This window comes from Sphaerodactylus townsendi, linkage group LG01 (genome assembly GCF_021028975.2).
Source record: "Sphaerodactylus townsendi isolate TG3544 linkage group LG01, MPM_Stown_v2.3, whole genome shotgun sequence".
In the NCBI taxonomy this organism is placed as follows: domain Eukaryota; kingdom Metazoa; phylum Chordata; class Lepidosauria; order Squamata; family Sphaerodactylidae; genus Sphaerodactylus; species Sphaerodactylus townsendi.
In genome coordinates this window covers 59,766,484-59,788,752 of record NC_059425.1, presented here as the reverse complement: position 1 = coordinate 59,788,752, position 22,269 = coordinate 59,766,484, and the positions used below count along the sequence as shown (strand labels likewise).

Below are 22,269 nucleotides of genomic sequence, written 5' to 3'. Positions count from 1 at the left end.
GAATGGAAAGGATCGGGATATCAATAGCTCCCAGAAGATCTTTACATTTGTTCTCGACATGTGTGGATTACCTAAGAGAAACTGACTGTATGATGGAGAAGAACAGAAATTATTAAGCTCTTTACAAGATTCAAAGGAGATTCAGACTGTGTTTGTGTTGTATCAAGGGCAAGTATCTGTCAAGGAAGAAAATGGACTATCAGTGGTATTTGTGGAAAACGATAGTCAGACCTTCTGCTCAAGTTTATCACCAAGTCAAGCAAGACAGCTATTTTCCCTCTTTACTATTTTTTTAAATTGACACAGTGGTTATAGTACACTTAAGTGGCTAATTACCCCTTTGAATCTGAACTGGAAGTTTTATGCTGCACCTGGGTTAATTACCTTACCAAAATGGAGGGTCCATAAGTTATTCTCAACATAAGAATGGGCAATGCATTGTCCACAGCTTGCTTCATTCCAGATCAAGCAAACGGTACAACTACACAATAACTTGGCCAGAAGAGGATCCCAAACCACCTTGGTTGACATGTCATCAATGGAAGAGAGTAGAAGGAGAATCAGAAAAATGAAGAATGCCTAATTCTTCTTGTCCATACTAATTATTTCCTGAAAATGTATATTCCTGGCTTTTTCTTTCTTCAACTGTGGAAAAATGGGTTAGCAACAGCTGAAATGAAGGCAGTTTGCAGGGGACAATCAGCACATATATTCTGATGGCTGTTAGTCCTCTCTCCCCCACACAAACTAGCAATATGAGGAAAATACAGTTAGCAATCTTTTGTTTGTAATTTTGAGTTCAATTGAAAGAGCCTCCAGTGAGATCTATTTCAAATTAAGCTTAAAGACCAGAGCAGCAGCAAAGGGCTTGTGTATAACTGATTAAAGAGGGCCAGTCTAATGAACTCAATATATTCCTGAAATTAGCTCATTTTCTCAGTTGATTACACGCTACCTTTAACATTGCAAAACATTAAGTAACAGTTACTCCTGAAAAGCAGTAGAAGTAAAAAAAACCCTATGCTGTAAATTTCCCTATGATCAGCTTTATAATGTTTTATTAATGCTGCCAATCTGTATCTCTGAGGCTAGTTTTTAATTTCATGATACCGTTTCCTTGTGTATAACCTGGGGCAGTTTTTTCATATGGGGCTATAGGTTACAAGTGTACACATCTTGCAGGTGCAAATTCAGCCTTTAAATTAATCAAACCCATTTATCTTTGTAACAGATCCAGTCTCACTGTGAAAACATAATCTTACATACGTGTTACATAAAAATAATGACAAAAAGGCTAGCCAGATACATATTAGCTTGCTGATTTTATGTGCTAGTTTAACAGGAATGGTGAATGTTATATGCTGATGTATTCCAATGCTTTTTACTGTTTCTATTAATCAACAGAACTAATGGCCCAATCCACAGGGGAGGGCTGAAGGGAGTCGGGGAGCAATATCACCTGAACACTATGATGGCAAACACCATGGATTGGATCCAAATAGTTCCTTCCTGTCCACACTACGGCACCATTCCTCATGGCCCCTGCAGATCATAAAATTCTCAATATTGCCTTTTTGGGCTATCAAAGACAAAAACTCTCACCAATATAAATGTTGGCTGGATTTTGCCCCAAATCTAGCACTTGTCAGGGGTGCTCTAGGCCAGTGATGGCAAATCTATGACACACATGTCAAAGGTGACACACCATGACATTCGGGGTGACACAACGGCATGCACCAACACCCAACAACTACTATTCTCCTTGTCTGAGATGGAATCATTTTTGTAATTATTGATGTTTCTTTATATAATATAGAGAATCACACGTTTGGACGGTATTTTTAAAATAAATGAATATGTAAAGAATTGTGTCTCTTTTGTTGAGGGGGGAAGGATGACAAACCAGAACAGGCATTTTTCAAATTTTTGACGTGCCAAACCCAAAAGATTCAACATCACTGCTCTAGGCTGATTCTGCATTGAGCAGGGGCTTGAAATAGATGGCCTATATCACTACTTCCACCTCTATGTTTCTAGTGCAATTCCATGTTCTGTGCAACTCTTAAATATCCGCCTTGAATCCCAGTGAGAAAAATGGACTATAAATAAGTTAAGTAAAAAAATATATATATCTGATGGTCTGGGCCTGGAAATCCAAAGGAGGCAGAGATGTTGAAGAAGATGAAAAATTGAATTTTATAAATGGATTCAAACACCCTAGGTAAACTCAGTACACATGGATCAGGCTGAGACAGATTCTGGGGTGGATGACTATAACAGTCTCATTAAGCAAGGTGCAACCAACATAGTGGGCAATGGTGGCACTATGCTTTCCCAACCTACCTCAAGCCCTTTGCCATGATTGCTTGGCCCCAGGATTGATTGATTGATTGACTGATTGATACTTTTGATTTATTTGCCGCTTTTCCCCGAAGGGCTCAGGGCAGTGCACAACACAATATGCTAATAGTAGTAATTAAAACCAATGGAAGTGTAGCTACTACTGAAACCAGAATAAAACTACAGAATAAAACTACAGAATAAAATGCAGATGGCGGTAAAAACCCCTCTCACCCACAAGTCCACTGGAGGCCGGGATGAGGGAACCACACACAGCCTGGCTGGCCAAATGCCTGGCGGAACAGGTCCATTTTACAGGCCCTGTGGAAACTTGATAGGTCCTGCAGGGCCCTGATCTCTCTAGGGAGCCTGTTCCACCAGGCATTTGGCCAGCCTTGGTCCTAGTAGAGGCCAGCCGGATGTGTTTCTGGTCAGGGACCACAAATAGGTACTCCTCTGAGGAACGGAGGGTCCTAGCGGGGCAATATGGGGAGACGCGGTCCCTCAAGTATTATTATTATTATTATTATTATTATTATTATTATTATTATTATTATTATTATTATTATTATTATTATTATTATAATAATAATAATAATAATAATAATAATAATAATAATAATAATAATAATAATAATAATAATAATTTATTTGGATTTGGTAGACCGCCTCATCCCTAGAGGGCTCTAGGCGGTTTACAACACAACACATAATATCCAACAATCATTTAAAACACAATTACAACCATTAAAATCAATAGCAGTGTACAGAATCCTAAAAACAGAGTCAACTCATATTCCCTATGAGTGGCGCCCGGTCCCAAGGCTAGGAGGGGCGGCAATGCCAGAAGATGGAGCCAGTATAAGGCATTGCCAAAGAGGACAACATATGGCAGGGGCCTCATCAGGGGGCAGCCAATCCGCGGCCAGCCCCTCCAGAAGCCCGTTGGAACAGCTCAGTTTTACATGCCCTGTGGAACTCACCAAGGTCCTGCAGGGCCCGAATAGCTGGTGAGAGAGCATTCCACCAGGCAGGGGCCAGGGCTGTAAAGGCCCTGGCCTGGGTAGAGGCTAGCCACATCATTGAAGGACCGGGGACTTCTAGCAGCTTCGCCGATGCAGAGCGCAGTGGCCTATTTGGGACGTATGGGGTAAGATGGTCCCACAAGTATAAGGGCCCCAAGCTGCGAAGGGCCTTAAAGGTCAATACCTTGAAGACGACCTGGAATTCCACCGGAAGCCAGTGCAGACGGCGCAATACGGGGGTAATATGATCTCGAAAAGAAGCCCCCATAAGCAATCCAGCCGCTGCATTCTGGACCAGTTTCAACCTCCGGGTCAGTCTCAAGGGGAGGCCCACGTAGAGTGAGTTACAGTAGTCTGGGAGTGACTGTCGCATGGATCACAGTGGCAAGGTCAGTCTGGGAGAGGTAGGGGGCCAGCCGCCGAGCCTGGTGGAGATGGAAAAAAGCTACCTGGGTAACATGGGCCACTTCACCCTCCATAGAGAGCGAGGAGTCCAGGTGGACCCCCAGGCTACAAACCAGGGAGGTCGGGGCCAGTATAACCCCTTCCAAAACCGGCGGCTGAAAATCCCCAGGTCTCTCACCACGACCCAGCCAAAGGACCTCCGTCTTAGATGGATTAAGTTTTAACCTGCTCTGCTTTAACCAACCAGCAACCGACTCCAAACAATGCTGTAGAGCTGCAGGGGTGGAGGCCGCCCCCCCTCCATCAACAGAATGAGCTGGGTGTCATCAGCATATTGGTGACAACTCAGCCCAAAGCGCTGCGCCAGCTGAGCAAGGGGTTGCATGTAGATATTAAATAAGAGTGGGGATAACAAGGCCCACTGAGGTACCCTGCACTGAAGTGAACACCTTTGGGAGGCCTGCTGACCCCTATCTCAGAGAAACAAGGCAATCCACTGAAGGACAGTGCCCCGCACTCCGGAAGCAGCCAGGCGGTGGGTGGGTCAAAAGGTCGTGGTCGACCACATCAAACGCTGCAGTAAGATCGAGCAATACTAACAGCGCCGATCCACCCTGGTTAAGCTGCATGCGGAGCCTATCTGTGATAGCGACAAGGACGGTCTCTGTCCCATGCCCAGCATGAAAGCCAGACTGGAAGGAATTGAGTGCCGATGTGTCCTCCAGAAAGCCCTGAAGCTGCTCCAACACCACTCTCTCAATTACCTTCCCCAGAAACAAAAGATTCGAGACGGGGTGGTAATTGGCCAGATCACCGGGGTCTAAGGATGGTCTTTTCAAGGGTGGGCAGACCACCACCTCCTTCAACCCACCTGGAAACACTCCTTGCTCAAGGGAGCCATTGATGATATTCAACAGGTAGGTTCTCAACTCCTCCCGGCATGCTTTTATTAGCCAGGAGGGGCATGGATCCAGAGGACAGGTAGTAGGTCTAACAGCAGCCAGGACTCTGTCAACATCGGACTCAGCAAGCAGGGAAAACCGGTCCATACAAGAACCTGAAGACGGCAACAGTGCCTCGAGTTCCCTAACTGTATCAAATGTGGCCCGAAGGTCCTGGCGGAACAATGAGATTTTATCTGCAAAAAGCTCATAAATGCCTCACAGCCAACAGCCAATCGAGAATTTGTGGTCCCCTCAGTCAAAGAAGTAAGTGACCTAATGATCCGAAATAATTGGGCCAGGTGAGAGCTAGCAGACACAAGAGAGGACGAAAAATGCTCCCTCTTTGCCCTCTTCGTCACCAACTCATAGGCCTTCATAAACGTCCTATAAGTTGTTCACGCAGCCTCGCCACGAGACTTCCTCCACACTCGCTCTAGACGTCTGAGCTCCCGTTTCATCATGCGCAGTTCCTCGGTATACCAGGGAGCTCGCCGTACATGGGGGTGCAGAGGACGCCGGGGAGCAATCACCTCAATGGCATTGGAGAGCCTGGAATTCCAGGCTCAGGATCCTGCAGAGCATTCAGGAATCCAAGCGGCTCCATAAGTCTCTGCAGGTGGACATAAAGTATGCAGGCCCAAGGCCGCTTACAGCCTTAAAGGTTAAAACCAGCACCTTGAATATGACCTGGAACTTGATGGGCAGCCAATGGAGATGGTACAGGACCGGAGTGCTGCTCATACAGCCCAAGAGGAAGAAAGATGTTCTTGTCTCAGTTCCCTCTGAGATGAACTTAAGACAGACTGCAACAGTAGTCTTACAGTGTAATCCTAAACAAAGGTATACTCTGCTAAGTTCACTGAAGTATATGGACATGAAAGTGTTCTGTGAATGTGGATGGAAGAGTACATCCAACAAAATGGAATGTATCTGTTTTGGGCTTACTCCAAAGAATTCAAAATAATCATTTCTGCATGCATACTGATATAAACAAGATCATAATTTGGTACCATGCTGACAAGCAGGCAGGCAGGCAGGCAGGCAGGCAGGCAGGCAGGCAGGCAGGCAGGCAGGCAGGCAGGCAGGCAGGCAGGCAGGCAGGCAGGCAGGCAGGAAGGAAGGAAGGAAGGAAGGAAGGAAGGAAGGAAGGAAGGAAGGAAGGAAGGAAGGAAGGAAGGAAGGAAGGAAGGAAGGAAGGAAGGAAGGAAGGAAGGAAGGAAGGAAGGAAGGAAGGAAGTTATAAAGCTCCAGGTTTTGTTTAGGTTTTTTTTAACTTACCTGACTATCTCATTATTTAAAGAAATTGCTTCCAGGTACTTCTTCAATGCATAGTAATTATGGATGTATTTTCGGATGTAATAACCTCTCCATGTTTTTTGAATCTGGAGGAGAAAAGGCACAAGTATTTGCTCCAATACCTTCCTTGCAAAAGACAGAACTTTGTCAAACATTTATACAAAGAACCAGGTCTATTTCATGAGACATGGTGCCCCCTTTTAAAAAATAATATTAGGTCCACAGATATATTTGCTTTTCATTAATACTAGGGCATAGTATAATGTATTAATACAGGTACATAGGTGAGAGAAAGAAAATAAATGCCTCTGAGTTGAAATTGGTTGTATATGATATTTTACCTTGGACAACAATAGTATCATGTGGCACTATTCTACAGTGCTCAAGAATTATGCCTATTCCAAATCCAAATCCTTTATTAGGCATAAAACCGGAGTGTGTCATGAATATTATGCCTATTCACTTGATCAAGATAAACTGTCCACTGTTAAAAGTGCATCAAGAGAAGTCATGAATAAGTTTTTAGTCAGAACCAAATTATGAGCAAAATTATCATCACAGCAAAGTTAATCACATATCATAACTATTTGCCAGAAGTTGGTAAACTTTTCTGCCTTTCAGATGTTGCTAAGTTTTATCTTGATAGACAGACTATGTGTTACTATGTAGAAAGCTGTCCACAACTGCCTATTTATAATATCTGTTTAGCATCTACCATTACTACTAGTAAGGGATGCTAGAACAAACTAGTTTCCCTCGTATTCCTTGGACACAGAGAGTGCGACTAGCTTGGCTTTTTTCTTACTTTTTAAAATCTCTCATGTGCCTAAGCTTCCCTAGTAGATGACGGGGTAAAGAAGGGATTACGTGAGCACTCCAAGCCCCTCCAAGTTCCTTAAAACAGATCAAGCATGAAATCACAGTGTTGTTAACAACCATGTGCAACATCATTAAAATCAGCCTTCATAATTAAAGTTATCTTATTTCCAGCTGGAAAGTAGCTAAATTGTTCAGGGAACATCCTACCTTTTGTCCAGAGTAAATTGGTAGTAAACATTAATGTTAGAACTGTTCCACTTGCAAATGAACAGCCATGCTGAAGAAGAGCTGACACGGCTTCTGCAAAGAGAAGTCATGCACCATTCACCTATTAGGCATCTTGATGGGTGCCAAGAATCATGTAGAGTGGGAAGACCTAGGAGATTCATGCAAATACAATGCTTTTTCTAAATCATGGTTAAAAGATCAGGAGCAGGATGTGATAAGAGGAATGCTTTTCCAGCTGCACTCAGAGTGACCTTTCCATTAGTTCCGTAATGGTCTTCCCTGCTACCTAATAGTCTTCCCCCTTCCTTCCTTAACAGACTGAGATCATGCTTCCTGCAGGACCACCTCTCCCAATATCATACCCAACAAGTATTATGCTTGACTGGGAACAATCCGCTTGTGTCCCTTGCCCTAGAAGGATCCAGCTGTTCTCAACCAAGGCCAAAGCTTTTTCCACTCTGGGGCCAGCCCGGTGGAATGCTCTGCCAGCTAAGACCCAGACTCTGTAGGATCTTGCTCAATTATGCTGGACTTGTAGGATGGAGACATTCCACTGGGCCTATAGTGGAGACAGCAATGGTTACATCTTGGCTGATCTCCCTATTCATTTGTTCTAATTTATCTGAATTTAATCCTTTATAAGTTACTGGTATATTCTTTAATATTTGTTGATTGGTTGATATTGTAATACAATAAACTGTAAGCAAAATGTGAAGCTTTCCAGAAGTACTTCTCTTTAAAATGGGTGACAGGCCAAGCAGGTGAGATTAAATGTTAATAAAAGCAAAGTATATGTGTAAGCCTTGCAATATGAATTCAACAATTGGTTCCAAGTTATCTTTACTGATCCAGCAAATAAATCTTGGGGCTATAGATTTCCCAACTTTGGAAATTGGGTGGGGTATAAATTTAATAAAATAAAAATAAATATAGCAGAAAGCAGTGAAAAATGTAAAAAATAATTAGAAAGGCTGCTTATAAGAATTCACAAACACAACATGTTAGGTAGGGACTGCTCTAAAGTGTTTTAGGGCGTTCATTGGAGTGAGGGGTAGACTGCATAATGCTTTCTATGACTACCTTGTTCATGTGTAAAATATAACCAAAGCTTTAAGGCACTTGAACTTGACTGCTCTTCTCCACAGATCACATATTTGGGGACTACTCTGACTTTTGCTTTTTTGTATAGAATTAGGCTTGAGTAAAACCCCCCCAAATGGTAAAATATTGGTTCTGGTTAAGTCAGCTTTAAAATTAGAAATAAAGCCAAAGAACCCGAATCCCTTTACCCCCAAAAAATTCAGGTTTCCTGAAAGAACCCCCCCCCAATTGTCTCCATTTGAGACTATGGGGATTTGGGGGGGGGGGTTCCATTTAAATTTTAAATAGCCAAAACCTGATAACACAAATATTTGGGTTATTGGGTTTTTAAATATTCAGCTCAATTTTTTCACCTGACTTTTGTATTCAGTCATGAATAAAACCCCAAAAAGCTGAATATGGCTCTTTGGGGTTTTTTGACGGTTTGGCTTTATTGAATCAACAAGTCTAGATAGAATGGTGACTGAAAAGAAGGCACTGGGAGTAGGCTGAGAAGAGTAAAACAACCACAACAAGTTCCTGTCATGGAAAAATTCCTTGCAATAACATAAGATGTACTAAAAGTTTCCTATGCCAGCATTTCCCTTGCTCTGCTCCTGATATTAACACAAGGTGCCAAAGTACATTTTGCATCATAGGAACTGCTGCCATTTATTTACTCTTTCTGTCCCCCCCACCTTCTTTTAGCAGCACATTGAACTTCATTAAGTGTATGCAAAAATTGAAGGTGGAAATTTTCCACAGACTTTCTTCTTAACTATAGCACCACTTTCACATATGGAGGCTTCCCTCTAAGTATTTTAACTAGTAAATATGTGTCACACTGCGCTGTGCACATTAACACCAACAATTATTCATCTATTAATTTATTGATACCACTAAGCCTAGTTAATTATGCTAGAACAATCTGAAGATTCTGACAAATTTTGTTGCCCTTGTGACCAAATTGGTTCAACTTTATTGTCGGCAGGGAGAGGAACTGGGTAACTATGTGGTGGTACAGGTCAGAAGTCTAAGCCCAGTTAAGGTGGGGGGAACCCTCAAACATATAATGCCTGGGGCATGGGAAGGCTGTCATTCCTGGATAGGCCTGGTAGAACTGCCCCAAGTCAGAGCCACATCTCAGACCCATGAGGCTTTGAAGGGAACTGAATTTGTATGGAAGCTTTTTGGACTTTGCTACCTCCAATAAAGGGACAGTTAAGGAACAGAATTGTATCTGATGAATCTGTGCTGCTTATGGAATTCAGTTATCATGTCCCCCTCTTCCCCGACAGGGTCACAGATAGTTACACTTCCGCTCACCAAGGTGCCAAAATGGATGCAAGAGAAACCTAAGCCACCATAGGAGCAAAAGGGTGGATGTAGATCCTTCTATAAGTATCATGAGTCTGCAGTACTCCTTTTAATGTTACATGCTAATTTCATTTGAAATCTTTTAATACTAATTTTATACAAAACTAGCGGGGCCCGGCCACATGTTGCTGTGGCAATTGTCCTTCTCATCACAGTCTGCAACCCACACAGATGTCCATGCAGGTCCAATGATCTGCAGCATAGCCTTTTGGGGTGGTCAAATGGAATCCCTCTTTCCCTTTTCAATTCACATTGTTATATGGTGGTGTCTTGTGTTTTTAGTATAAGGTAACCCTTTCCATTCCACAATGGAACTGTCCAGAGTGCGAATCCCACTGTCCATGAGGCTGGTTGACATGCACAGTCCTGGCTTGGGTAAGGCAGAACTGGAGCAAGGAGGCTATCCCAGTCAGGCAGCAGAGGCAGGGTGGTGAGGTGCTCAGATTGAGGCCAGTTCCTTGGTTCTTAAAGGGCCATGTGCAAAAGAAGCAGAGCCAGTAGTGTTGGTTTGCCACCACCCCGTGGATTTTCTTAGAAGAAAAAGGCAAACTCCAGCTCGCTTTTAGTAAAAGAGAGCTGTGGTGAATATGGGTGAGGAAGTGGGTAAGTGGTGGTTGGATGTGAGGGAGGGCAGAGTGAGGTGTGTGAGGATGAGATGGATGTGAATGAGAGTATGTGTGTTGTGTGGTAGCAGTGGGTGAGGCACAGAGAGTGAAAGTTACCTGCGTGTGTGTGGGGGAACCCCACCTGACGTCTCACACAGCAAAGTGTGTACATGTTTCACTTCCACTCGTATTACCTAACAGTATTACCTATTCACTGTTTTCACTGCTCATCTCTGCCCATATGCACGAACATTCTAAGCCCTCATACCAAGCCCTCAGGCCACAGACATGCTGCACGAACATTCTAAGAGTGACAGTTGAACACAGCCAGCTTCATGGCCTGGTGCGCCAGGAAAAAGACGTTTTACCTGGCTCATGTATGGACTTTCGGTGATTTGAAGGTCCGATTACCTGCCCAGAACGGGGAGGGACGTCCTGTGAAAATTTGGGGGCTATCTGTCCAGCAGTTTCGGTGTTAGGGCGTGACTAACAAAGTCACTGTTAGCTTTTTATATATATAGATTGTACATTTCTATTATTTGTACAGTACATAAATAGCTTTATATACCTTGGTTTCCCCACCAATTATTCATCATCTGAATGGAAGATTTTTTTTTGTCTTTTTAGTCTCTCCTTTCATTATTCCATAATCCTAAATATTTTGTCTGGTGATTACCAATGCAATTTCTTTTTTTAAAAAATCCTCCTTTTCTGTGTTAGCTAATGAAATACTAGTTACTATACTTCATAATTCCAAGGTGAACATTTACACACTCTTGCAAAAGACAAGTGTGTATGCCCTTCAAAGTAATTAGCAAGTTTCAACTGTGATTGGTACCAAACAATTATTGTCATTGATCAGTACCAAACAGATAATTTTAAACAAAGTCATTGTGTGCTCAGCAGATTACAGCTTGTTAACGGGCAAGTTCTAAATGACCTCTTAAGCTAGTCAAATCAATGATGCATATTCCTCATTAAGTAACATCAAAATGTAAGTGGTCTTATAAATAATGTTTATTTTAAGCACTAAAACAAATGGCAAAACCTTGATATAACAAAAGCCATCTGCTCACATAACGATTTTTTTTCAAAACAGTTGTTGAAAATTCATAGCAACCTTAAAATCTTAAAAATGAAAAACGACAATTGTATCACAACCCACTCTTCTAGAGGTAAATAGGAAACGTTATTAATTCTAGTAAATGATTTTTTTTACATTTTTGCATGTTGCTAAGGTGAGATTTTGACAATAGCCAGTCAGATATAATTAAAAGACAGCCATTGAGAACACATTATGCTATAGAATCCATTATACTGACTAGTTGTGTTCTTTTCTGCCTCAAATTCGTTCAAAAATTGTTTTCCAAAATTGAAGATAAATTCTACTTGGAGAATCAAAAAAATGTAACACTTGCAAGCTACATCAGGATGTTAATGCATTTGCTACAGAAATACACTTCCCATATTCCACAATGCAATAATTAAAATAAGATGTCAGGTTGCACAGGTTCAATGGAAAGTCATGCCTGGCTGAACTTTCTTTTTCCCATCCCCACATAAGACAAGTAAATTCCAGTTATTACTTTCCAGTTTCATACCAATGTAATACCACTGATTCCAATTGAATTAAGATAATAAAATCCAAGCATCATGATATTGACCCCAAATTTCATCAAAGGTTGGGCTGCTATGCTCCACCACAAGTGCTTCAGGGTCCTTGTGGAATGGCCGACCCGAGGTGTTCAGGAAGGCTCCAAAGCTTTTCTTGTTCCAAAAATTATATAAAACAGAATTGTTTGGGAAGACACTTTTTAATAAAGGTAATAGGGGTTAAACTATAACAAAATGGTTCAGAAAGGTACTTTAATCAAGGAAATGGTTGTGAAACTTTTTTGTGTGGTTGCTGTTAAGTTACTGCTGACTTATGGTGACTCTGAAGGGTTTTCAAGTTAAGAGATTTTCAGAGGTGGTTTGCCATTGACTACCTTTGTGTCATGACCCTGGAATTACTTGGAGGTCACCTACTCAAATACTAACCAGGGCAGACCCTGCTTAGAAGGTCTTATGAGATTAGGAGGTCTTATGAGATCAGGCTAGCCTGGGCTATCTAGGTCAAGGCTATTGTGAACTGTATCATAGTAGGATCTGTTCCCCTGAGCTCTTCAGTCAGGGGACTCCTTAGTACCTATCCTCTTGCAATGTCCTTGGGTGACTCAACTTAGACTAAAATGGATTATGCCATGTTTTAATAAACGGTCCACATTTTCTCAAGTAACTGTGGAGCAAAAGATATGAATTTTATTCAAGTTCAAGGCAAAAATTCAAGACTAAGTTCAAGACAGTCTAAGAATAGGAGGAATTAAAGAAATTATGATCTGTCTGCTGCATATGTTAGCCTACTCTCAATGTTTTTACACTTCTGTAATAACCATTTTCTGCATTGTTTAACATATCAAATCTAATACTTTATGCTGTGTTTCAGACTTTTGTAATCTTAGTCCTATTGCATTGCTTGCTTGATTTCACATCAAGACTGAATTGACTTGCACTGTAATGTTTTGAGTCTCAGCAAGAATAGCGGACTATAAACACAGCAAATAAAATAGATAGAAATTAGAGAGTATGGGTTCAGGTGGAAAGGTTAGGCCTTTTCTATGGACTTCTTTGTTTGATACTGAGCAGTATATATCTTTATTGTGTACCCTATTTGGCACTACAATTTTTGTCTTTATCCACTGAATCAAACAGATACAGGGTATTTCCCGGAGGCTAAAGGGTCTTCTAGTTTTCATTCCCAATAGCTACTTCCTGCTCAGAACTGGGCAGCACAATTAAGTTGATACTCACTTCTTGTGAAAGACAAAAATGTCTGTCTGCAAAAAGGCTGTGTTCATATGAGGTTTTCTATATGGCCATAAATAAATAGGCAGGGAGTCCAACTCTGTTTCACATGTGTTCAAAACTGGGCTGCTTAGCCTATGATTCTTTATAAAAACCTGCTTGAAAGATGAGGACACAGTTATTGTCCTGGTCTTATCTTTCACAGACTAGACATAAGTCAGTCACCCATTTTTTCCTCCTACTTCTCAAAAAGCACATGATCAGTAACATATTCAGTGATCATATATGAAAAATGTAGGTACATCCATCCAGCGCTGAGAACCAAGCATTTCAGACCCCTTTCCATTAGAATTTTCATCCAGCTTAGGAATCATGGATAGAAGTTTGCTTCTCTATGTGTACACTTATAGCTGGATCAAGGCAAAAATTAAACGTGTGTGATATTTTCACCAAATATAGCAACATATCTCAACATTAGAAGGGACAAAAATCTATACATCAGTATCTTAAATCTAACAGCAATTATCAAATGCAACTTGGATTATTTAGAATAACTTTAAATTTGTAGCTACATACCATTTCCTCACTTTACCATCAGCATATCAATCAAGTTTATATTATTCCGGGTTGCTCATTTTATTAAAAGCAAATTCAGAGCACAATTGACTTTTCATTTGTTTAACAAGTGAAGAAATATTTACCCTGACAGCCATTTCATTGTAGAAATTCATCTTCATAATAAAATATGCTGTCTGTGAATCAAGGGGGGAAAAAGATGGCATACATTTCAGTTACACAAAGACAGTACTCCTATTTTTACATATAAAAGATAAGAATCTTTATACATAATACATAATAAGAGTTCTAGGCTGAGAGAGAATAAAAATCAAACTTTGTATTGAAGAGATAGGCTTCCTAATACATAATGCAGGCTTAACCAGAAAAATCTATGGTAGTCAAACTAGCAGCTAATGGAGATATATGATCATAAAATGCTCTCCGCTGAGTTTGATAATCAATGGTGCTCTACTGAGAGTAGAATAACAAAGCAGAAATATTCACAAGTGCTGGTGACACGTAGTATTGTATGATTTATTCACTGGGGTTCTTTTAACCAAAACTCACAGAAACATAAAAGGAATTCATATTTCAAGATGTCTGGTTTAATGAAAAATTCAAAGAAATGCTGTCTTCAGTCGAAATCATTCAAGGATATGGATGCAGTGATGGAACAAAATTGTGCCTTTCAACCATCTGTACTAAATGTTATGTACTTAGTTGCCTCTTGAGTAATCCTTGGAAATTTTGTTTCATTTAATATTCATTCTAACATCATAAAATCATAAATACAATGATAACATGTTACGGTGAATCCCTTGATATAGAAAACATTTCCTGGTTCCCTTCCAATAAAGACAAATCCCACTCAGTGAAAGAATCTCCTGTTGTAGCAAAACACTCACTTGGCAGGATAGGTTATTTTAATGGATACATCACTTTACACTAAGCTTTCACATCTGTTCCGCCCTCTAATTACAAATGCAAAAGAAACATAACTCACAACTGTATCATATAAAGTAAAATAAGTACAGAAGATGTCCTTTATTTAGCATAACATACAGATTTGAGGGAGGTGTTTTAACAACAACTCAAAGTGGAAAGAATTTGATTGTGATATGTAGTTGCCTGTTCTCTCACTCCTCCCCCCTGGCAAAGAGGAATTCACTGTAAAAGGGTTTTGCTGTAATTAGTGTTATTTGAATTGCCTAGTCTGATCCAAAGCAAATTGTCTGTGGAGAGCAGCAGGACTGGATTATTTATCAACAGTCTGGGCAATTAAGAAACAGTTGGCTGCAATATGTTATTTACAAATGAACACAATGATGCTACTTCATTTTAAATTCACTTTCTTCATTACATTAGGCAAGGCATAATTCCTTCAGTTTAATTAAAGGAGCTTTTAAAATGCTCACTTTAATATGATATTGCTTCCTTAATAATAAACCTAGAAATGATAATGGAGAGACAGCTTTTTTAAAAAAAACAATGAAGAGTTCTGACATTTTTGAGTTAAAAAGGTCTGTTGGCTTAGTGATATATTACACCTTATTTTCAATTCTCTTCAATAACTGAGGCAAGCAAAACAACAACAACCCCACCCCTCCTTTGGCCCAGACTATCCTGCACAGACCTCCCTTTCCCGCCCACTAGGAAGCCTTTACCTTGCTTCTTGCTGTCTCTACCAACCACAATTGAAGCCTTATATCATCCTATTTGAAACTACCTGTCCAGGAAGTAGACTCAGAAAACAGTATTTATGCACATCCACAAACCTTTAGCGTCTACTATAAATCAGTCACTAACTCAGGGCACCTTCCCTCCTCCACTCAAAGAGGCAGTTATTAGTCCAGTATTTGTTTAAAAATCTGTACCAAAAAATTATGTGGCCAATTATGACCTTATATATAATTTAATCTTTCTGTGGAAAATGAACTTGGGAGGGTGGTAGTGAACCAAGTCTTCTTGGAGAACTCATCTGCCCTATGTTCTTTCCAATCTGGCTTCAAGCCAGGCTACTGCATAAAGACAGCTCTGCTAGCTTTAGTTGAAGGCTGGTGCCTGAGTATAGAGAAAGGTCAAGCCTCTATGTTGCTCTTATTGGATTTCTCAGCAGCCTTTGACACAATAGATCATGCCAGCAGAGAACCAAGCAGGAGTACAGAAAAAATGTGATTAAAACGAGGACTGAAAGCTGGCAAAACCAAGCTCTGCATGCCCAATTTCTGGAGAAAATAAAAAACAAAGTAGACAAAGATCTGGCTGTGGTTAACTACTGGAAGTCTGAAAAAGGAAACTCAATCCCTGATTTTACCCACTCAAGAGCAAGCCATTAGAACAAATTTGATCCAGGCCAGAATCGAAAAATCTTCTGATGATGCAAAGTGCAGATTGTGCAAGGAAGCTGACAAAACTGCAGATCATATATTCAGCTGATACGAAAAGATTGCTCAGACTGAGTACAAACAGAGGCACAACTCAGTGGCCAAGATGATCCACTGGAATGTATGCAGGAATTACAACATTAGGACAGGTAAAAACTGGTGGGAACACTGTCCAGAGAAAGTCACAGAAAATGAAAAGGTCAAGATCTTGTGGGACTTCCGAATCGAAATGGACCAAGTGCTGGCAGATAATACATCGGACATCACAGTGATTGAGCACAAGAAAGTGGCCATCATTGACATAGCAGTACCTGGTGACATGAGAAGGTCACTAAATACCGCAATTTGAAAATCAAGATACAGCGACTATGGCACAAACCAGCTGAGGTCGTCCCAGTGGTAATCAGTACCCTGGGTACTATTCTAAAAACACTAAAGCAGCACTTGAAACATTTTCAAATTGACAAAATCAACATTGGTCAGATTCAGAAGACAGCCCTACTGGGATCCGCAAGAATACTTCACTGATACATTACAACTTCCTAGGCCTCTGGGTGAGACCGTAAATTGTAATGAAAGGCCAACAACCAGCTAAAGAACTAGCAGCTGTGATATCAAACATGATAATAATAGATCCTTGGAGAAAGTACGGGATAAAAATGTGACAAGTGAAACAGATATATGGCTTTGATGCTTCCAGGACACCTAAACTTCACATGTAGACCCTCACAATACAAGTTTTGTGCTGACAAACAGGCTGAGTAATGGCGATGCAGTCCACAATATGGAACTAAAATGTACACATCCTTTAAATAAACATATCCTAACCTCAACAACAGATTTATATCTGATATATATGTTTGTATTGTATTTTTGCATTGTATTGTAAGTCGCCCTGAGCCTGTCTTCAAACAGGAAATGGCAAGATTGAATGGACTTCTAGCAATCAATAAAAACTGAATTATTTAAGAGGGCTTTTCTGTGCACGTAATACAGTTGCTCTGCATAAAATGGTTTTACACATTCGTTGGATAAATGATCGGGGTCTGTGGTCTATACTGCTGTGTTTAGCTTATTGCAAGTAGGATCCTATTTATGTAATTTCTGTAACTCTTAATGTTTCATGTGAATACTCATTCTTTCTGGTGGCTCCAGACTTCTAACATCCTAATGCATTGGTTACTGAATGTCCCATTTTTGTGACTGCATTGGCTTACTATGCATAATCTGCTTTGAATCCCAGTGAGAAAGATGCACTACAAATAATGTAAAAAAAATAAAATAATCTGAGTAAGTGTGCAAAACTGGCAGGCTAAAAACAACTTTTTAAAGAGGGAAAAGTATAGATGCTCAAAAGTCAACTGATTCCAGTCACTTTCAGATCAGCCATCTCTGCAGTTTGAACTACTGGATTACCAACAAATGAGTTTCCCCACTGACTTTGAATTGCATCTATGATGTTTAAAACTTATTGTTGTTTTTTGATGTTTCACGAAGACAAGAAACATTCCAGTGCAGGGATTTATATGGAGAAATGTTCCACCAGTGACTCCAGTTTCCTCTTTCAGCAATTATAGGCCTCCGGGTTTCTGTGTGTCACAGTTAGTGAAGTAAGAAAGAGAAGAAAACAGTGGTGCCTCTGTCACGCTGCTTGTCTTTTTCACCTACCCTGAAAGTTTCTGGTGGAGAAGGAGTGGATATTTATACAGGAAATAATGAGAATGATCTAATCCCCTGACCACAAGGCTGGATTCAAACTGACCCTATTCCAGCAGCCATAAAATAGATGTAAAGAACTAGTAAGATTCATAGTACAAAACTAAATTACACCTTTCTAAATCCAGTGAACTTAATTGGATTAGAAATGTATAATTTTCTTTAAGATGGCACTGTCCTACATGACTCTCAAGCATTTTAGCTGGTTTAGATGTTCAGCAATTCCTCACTCTCCTTAACTCTTTTCTTCCAGAAAAGGAAGAAAAACCAGCACTGTATGGATTTCCCCTTCATTTACTTAGGCATAAAAGCTCTTTCCCCTTGCAAAGTTTTAAAAGGCCTGCATACCTTTGCTTTACAGTACAGCCAGAACTGAGTATTTACAGACAAAACAAAATTATACTATACAGCTGTGAGATTAACAACTGCAAACTTTTGTTTCTCATACAGGTGTGAACCTTAACATGCAAAGCACCAATGCCATCCTAAGCAGGTACACCATTCTAAACTCATTTTCAATGGATTTAGAAAGGTGTAACTCTGTAAGATTTGGGGGGAAAATCCAAAAAACCCCTTAGACTACTTTGTTTCAACAAGAAATGTTGCTCAGTTTAGCCCCAAAGCATACCTAGCTTGTGATGCAATGCTATTCCTGAATGAAAAGAATAAACAAAAGCTCAGTTGAGGCAAAGCATTTTTCTCTTATGTTCCCCTGAACTGCGGTTAGGGTCTGCTCTTACCACCTTTCTCTACGAGCAATAAATACAGCATTTTTTGCCTAACATATAACATTTATTTTATTTTTCTTTAACCCTGAACATTTACATTCAGCAAAGAAAATGTAAGTTTCAAACATGCATCATTTCATACAACTATTTGTTTCAATTAAGATATTTCACTTACTTTGTATTTGTGAACAGTAAAACAAAAAGTTTGCCACACTTTTAAAATACAAGATTAATGTATACCTCGGTCATTCTTCGGAACTGTTTTCTTCCTTGATAACCCCGCCACCATTTCTGGATAAAAACCATCATTTTATTCAGATACCTAAAACATAATATCATGACAAAAACATAATGTCATGGATGTATTGATCATAATTTTTTCTTCAAAAAGGAAAAAAAATGTTTGTTGATTCAGTTCAGTGGTAGAAGCTACTTAAATCTGAAAACCCACTTTTACTTTTTTGGGGGAGTAATGACCAATTAAATACAAGATAAGGGAAGTGCTAAAATCTTAATGGTTTCATTATCTCCTCTTGTAATATATGGTACCATAGAGAGTGACAGTATTTTCAATATTAGAATGTTGTCTTGAAGTACATACCTCTTCCAGTGTAAATTTCTTATGGATGAACAATTTGTTTAGATAGGAGAAGGACTATAAAAAGTTGTTTTCTCCTCCATGCCAGACTCTGTAGGGGTGGGGGGCAGAGTGAGTGGCAAGGTGATAAAACTACACATTCTTATTCTGCACGAATCCCCATGTACTTGGGTTGCTGGACTGCAACCTGACGGTTCCATTTTCACCTTCAAACTACAGCTGTATTGAGAAATAAATAAACAATGGTCTCTCTTGCCCACTAATCCCACCTGTTTCAATAAAATGATTTTCATGTGTGCTTCACAACAAGCATGGGAATGGATAAATGACAGAACCAACAGAAAATATGGAAGAAGCAGGGTTCTGATCAGTTTCAGCCACAAAATCAAAAGTACAAGGGAAAACTCCAAGCTGCAGTCTGGCAAACTGTGGTAACATCACCACATAAGCACCACATATGCACCACATATGGACATATAAATTGTTTGCTTATTTACTTCAAACTCAAGTGAAAAAAACAACTTTTAAAGGAACAAAATAATGTCAATGTAGAACTTGCAGTGAAATCATAAACAGAAGTACACTCTTTTAAACCCACTGACTTCAGTGAAGGGTATAACTGTTTAGGTCTGCACTGTTAGAAGCCCTTATCAAATCAATTTAACTCTGTCAAATCAAGCCTGTTTGACTGGAACACAAAAACAAATTATTAAACTTAAGCAAGTAAATTATTTTCTTCCATTTAGACAAATAATCAGAAGAGTTGAAGAATGTAATTATCAGTTATTCTCATTTAAAAAGGAAGAACTTCTTTGGTTATGAAGCAAAACCATATTTTTTAAGGAAAACTTAGGCATATCTCTGACTTGGCAAACAAATAATTGAAAACACAAACCAAGGAATAGTTCTCACTCTGTGATTTAGGGAGGGAAAAATACCCTGACCCTTTAACAGAGTTTGAATAGGCAATCATTTACCAAGTGATGCTATTTATACCTTGTCTCAGCAAAAGATGAAAATGTGGTCATGCTGGCATGGCAGGGAATGACAGCTGTGTCTTTCTGCCATTAAAGAAGTCCTGAAGCTGACTCAAAATGGTGGGTGCAACAGGCAAGTTCTACTAACAGTCTGTACAGGCACTAAAACATTCTTTTATCAAGCTTAATAGCGCTCAGAATAAAGGTGCTGACACAAGCGGTACTTTAAATAACTTTTTAAAACTTACCAGAGAATCAGGGGTGGGGGGAGAACTGGGCAGGCACTAGGACTGCAGCACATTCCACAGCTTGGATGTCCAGGAAGAGGCTGTGAATCTATTCAGCACTGAGGTTCTTTCTTTCATTGAGACAATGCAATAAAAAGCTTTTGCTGCTGATTTCTACATATAAACCTTTAACCTACTGCTAAAGGAACAGGATACTTTTTTCTCCAGGGTTTTGACAACCCTTTGTTGTATGGACCCTCTAAAGTGGCTCATTATTTTCTTGCAGGTTGGTTACAGGAGGAAGAACAGGGTAAAATGGGACATGAGGACCTGAAAGACTAAACGGCAAACTTGAATTTGCAACTTTATAATATTTAAAATGGCCATGAAATACAGCCTATCACTCTCTGCTTGTTTATGAACATCACATGTGAAAAAAGATAAGATCCCTGTAATTTGTTCTACTCAGGGTTACCCAGAAATTCCAGTTGGTCCCAAATGCAGCTGCACAAGTCCTTACAGGAGAGCATATATCAAGCTGATGCTCCATTAGCTGCATTGGCTCCAGGTGGAGTACCAAATCAGGTTCAAGGATTTGGTATTAATATATAAAGCTCAGAATAGTTTGGGACTGTTGTACATGCAAGACTACCACTCCCAATATATACCCCAGAGAACAGCAAGTAACAGCCTACTGTTGGTCTCTGGCCCAAAAACTGCCTGGCTGTCCTCAACCAGAGCTAAAGCCTTTTTGGCTCTGGCACCTGCTTTGTCTAATGAGACCAGAGTCCTGTGGGATTTATCTCAGTTCCACTGCGGCTATAAGGCAGAGATGTTCCGCAAGGCCTATGGCTGAGGGCAGCAATTGAGTTCACTTTGGCTGGGCTTCCTTGCCTTTCCCCCCTTTTTGCTTTTTGTCCTTTATTTCTCATTGTAGCTCCCTCCCTTACCTGTTTATTATATGGGAAGAGCGTCATAAAGTTAGAGTTGATATCTGTAATATGTGCAGCTGATTTATTATATATTTGCATATGTGTAGTGTTTTGTTATATAATGTGAACTGCCCTGAGCCCATTTTGATGGGGAAGGGTAGTCTACAAATTCAGTTCATCATCATCATCATCTACATTTTATGTTCAGGAGGGAGAAAATAATTTGTTGTTAATAAGCAAGTGTGTCCTAAAAAACATAGTATATTTAGAAGAGATTCCACAAAGTATAGTAAGTTCAGTGGTTGTTTGATTCGGCCACAGTGATCCATGCTTTGATCACATCCAAGTCAGACTGCCTTTTTTTGTAGCCGCATAATTTTTCCAGCTTCATTCAGTTCAGACCAGGATCCCCTGCCTGACTCAGCTGATGTGGCTATGGATCTATACAATGGTTACTGAAATGCAGTCAATGCACCTAGACTCAAGTCTAGGTTATTGCAATGCACTCTACATGTGTCTGCCCTTAAAGGCAACTTGCAAACTTCCGCTGATATAGAACATCACAGCTCAATTGCTATAAGGTGCTAGGTGTAAAATGCAGGCACTTCATTGATTACTGATCCATTGCTGGGTTCAAAGGTTCTGGCTTTGAGTCCACATACCTATAGGACTGCCTCTTGTGCTATGCTCTGCCATGGCAGCCTCGTTTATGTGAGCCTAGCCTTCTAAAGGTGCCACCCTGCAAACAAGTAAGATCAGCAACTGCACATTTAGGTTTTTTTCTGTAGTGGCTCCGATCCTGTGGAATGGCCTCCCCAAAGAGGTCAAGAAGACCCCTAAACATCTATCATTTCACAGGACATACAGAACAGAAATGTTCCAGAGGGCATGGGGGGGGGGGGGTAGAATTGTAGTATAATGGAACACCATAGGTGCTTGTTTCATAGTCTATTGCGATGTTTTTGCCTTCCTTTTATTGCACTGACTTCTTTGTTACCTCGTTTTGGTGTTATGGTATATCACGCCTTAAACAATTACTTTTCTTTTTGTTTGCCTTGTCATTCAATTCTGCAATCCTAGTCTTACCATACTGTTAACTGGAGTTCTTTGCCGTCTGATTGTTTTGTATACGGTAATCCGCCTTGAGACTCAGCAAGAAATAAAAATAAAATAATTTGTGGCACAT

At 40.1% G+C, this 22,269-nt stretch overlaps 1 protein-coding gene across 3 annotated transcripts in view; it reads right to left on the bottom strand.

Annotated features, from left to right (window-relative positions):
• SPATA17 (spermatogenesis associated 17) overlaps positions 1-22,269 on the bottom strand; it is a 117,885-nt gene that overhangs the window by 89,100 nt on the left and 6,516 nt on the right. For 2 of the 3 annotated variants that reach the window (XM_048495450.1, XM_048495289.1), the window contains exons 3-5: positions 18,590-18,671; positions 13,665-13,715; positions 5,993-6,096 (exon numbers count right to left, since the gene is read on the bottom strand). In XM_048495450.1, the coding sequence (XP_048351407.1) occupies positions 5,993-6,096; positions 13,665-13,715; positions 18,590-18,671 (237 nt within the window). The remainder of the gene's footprint in view (positions 1-5,992; positions 6,097-13,664; positions 13,716-18,589; positions 18,672-22,269) is intronic. The other variant, XM_048495372.1, reaches the window with a different exon arrangement.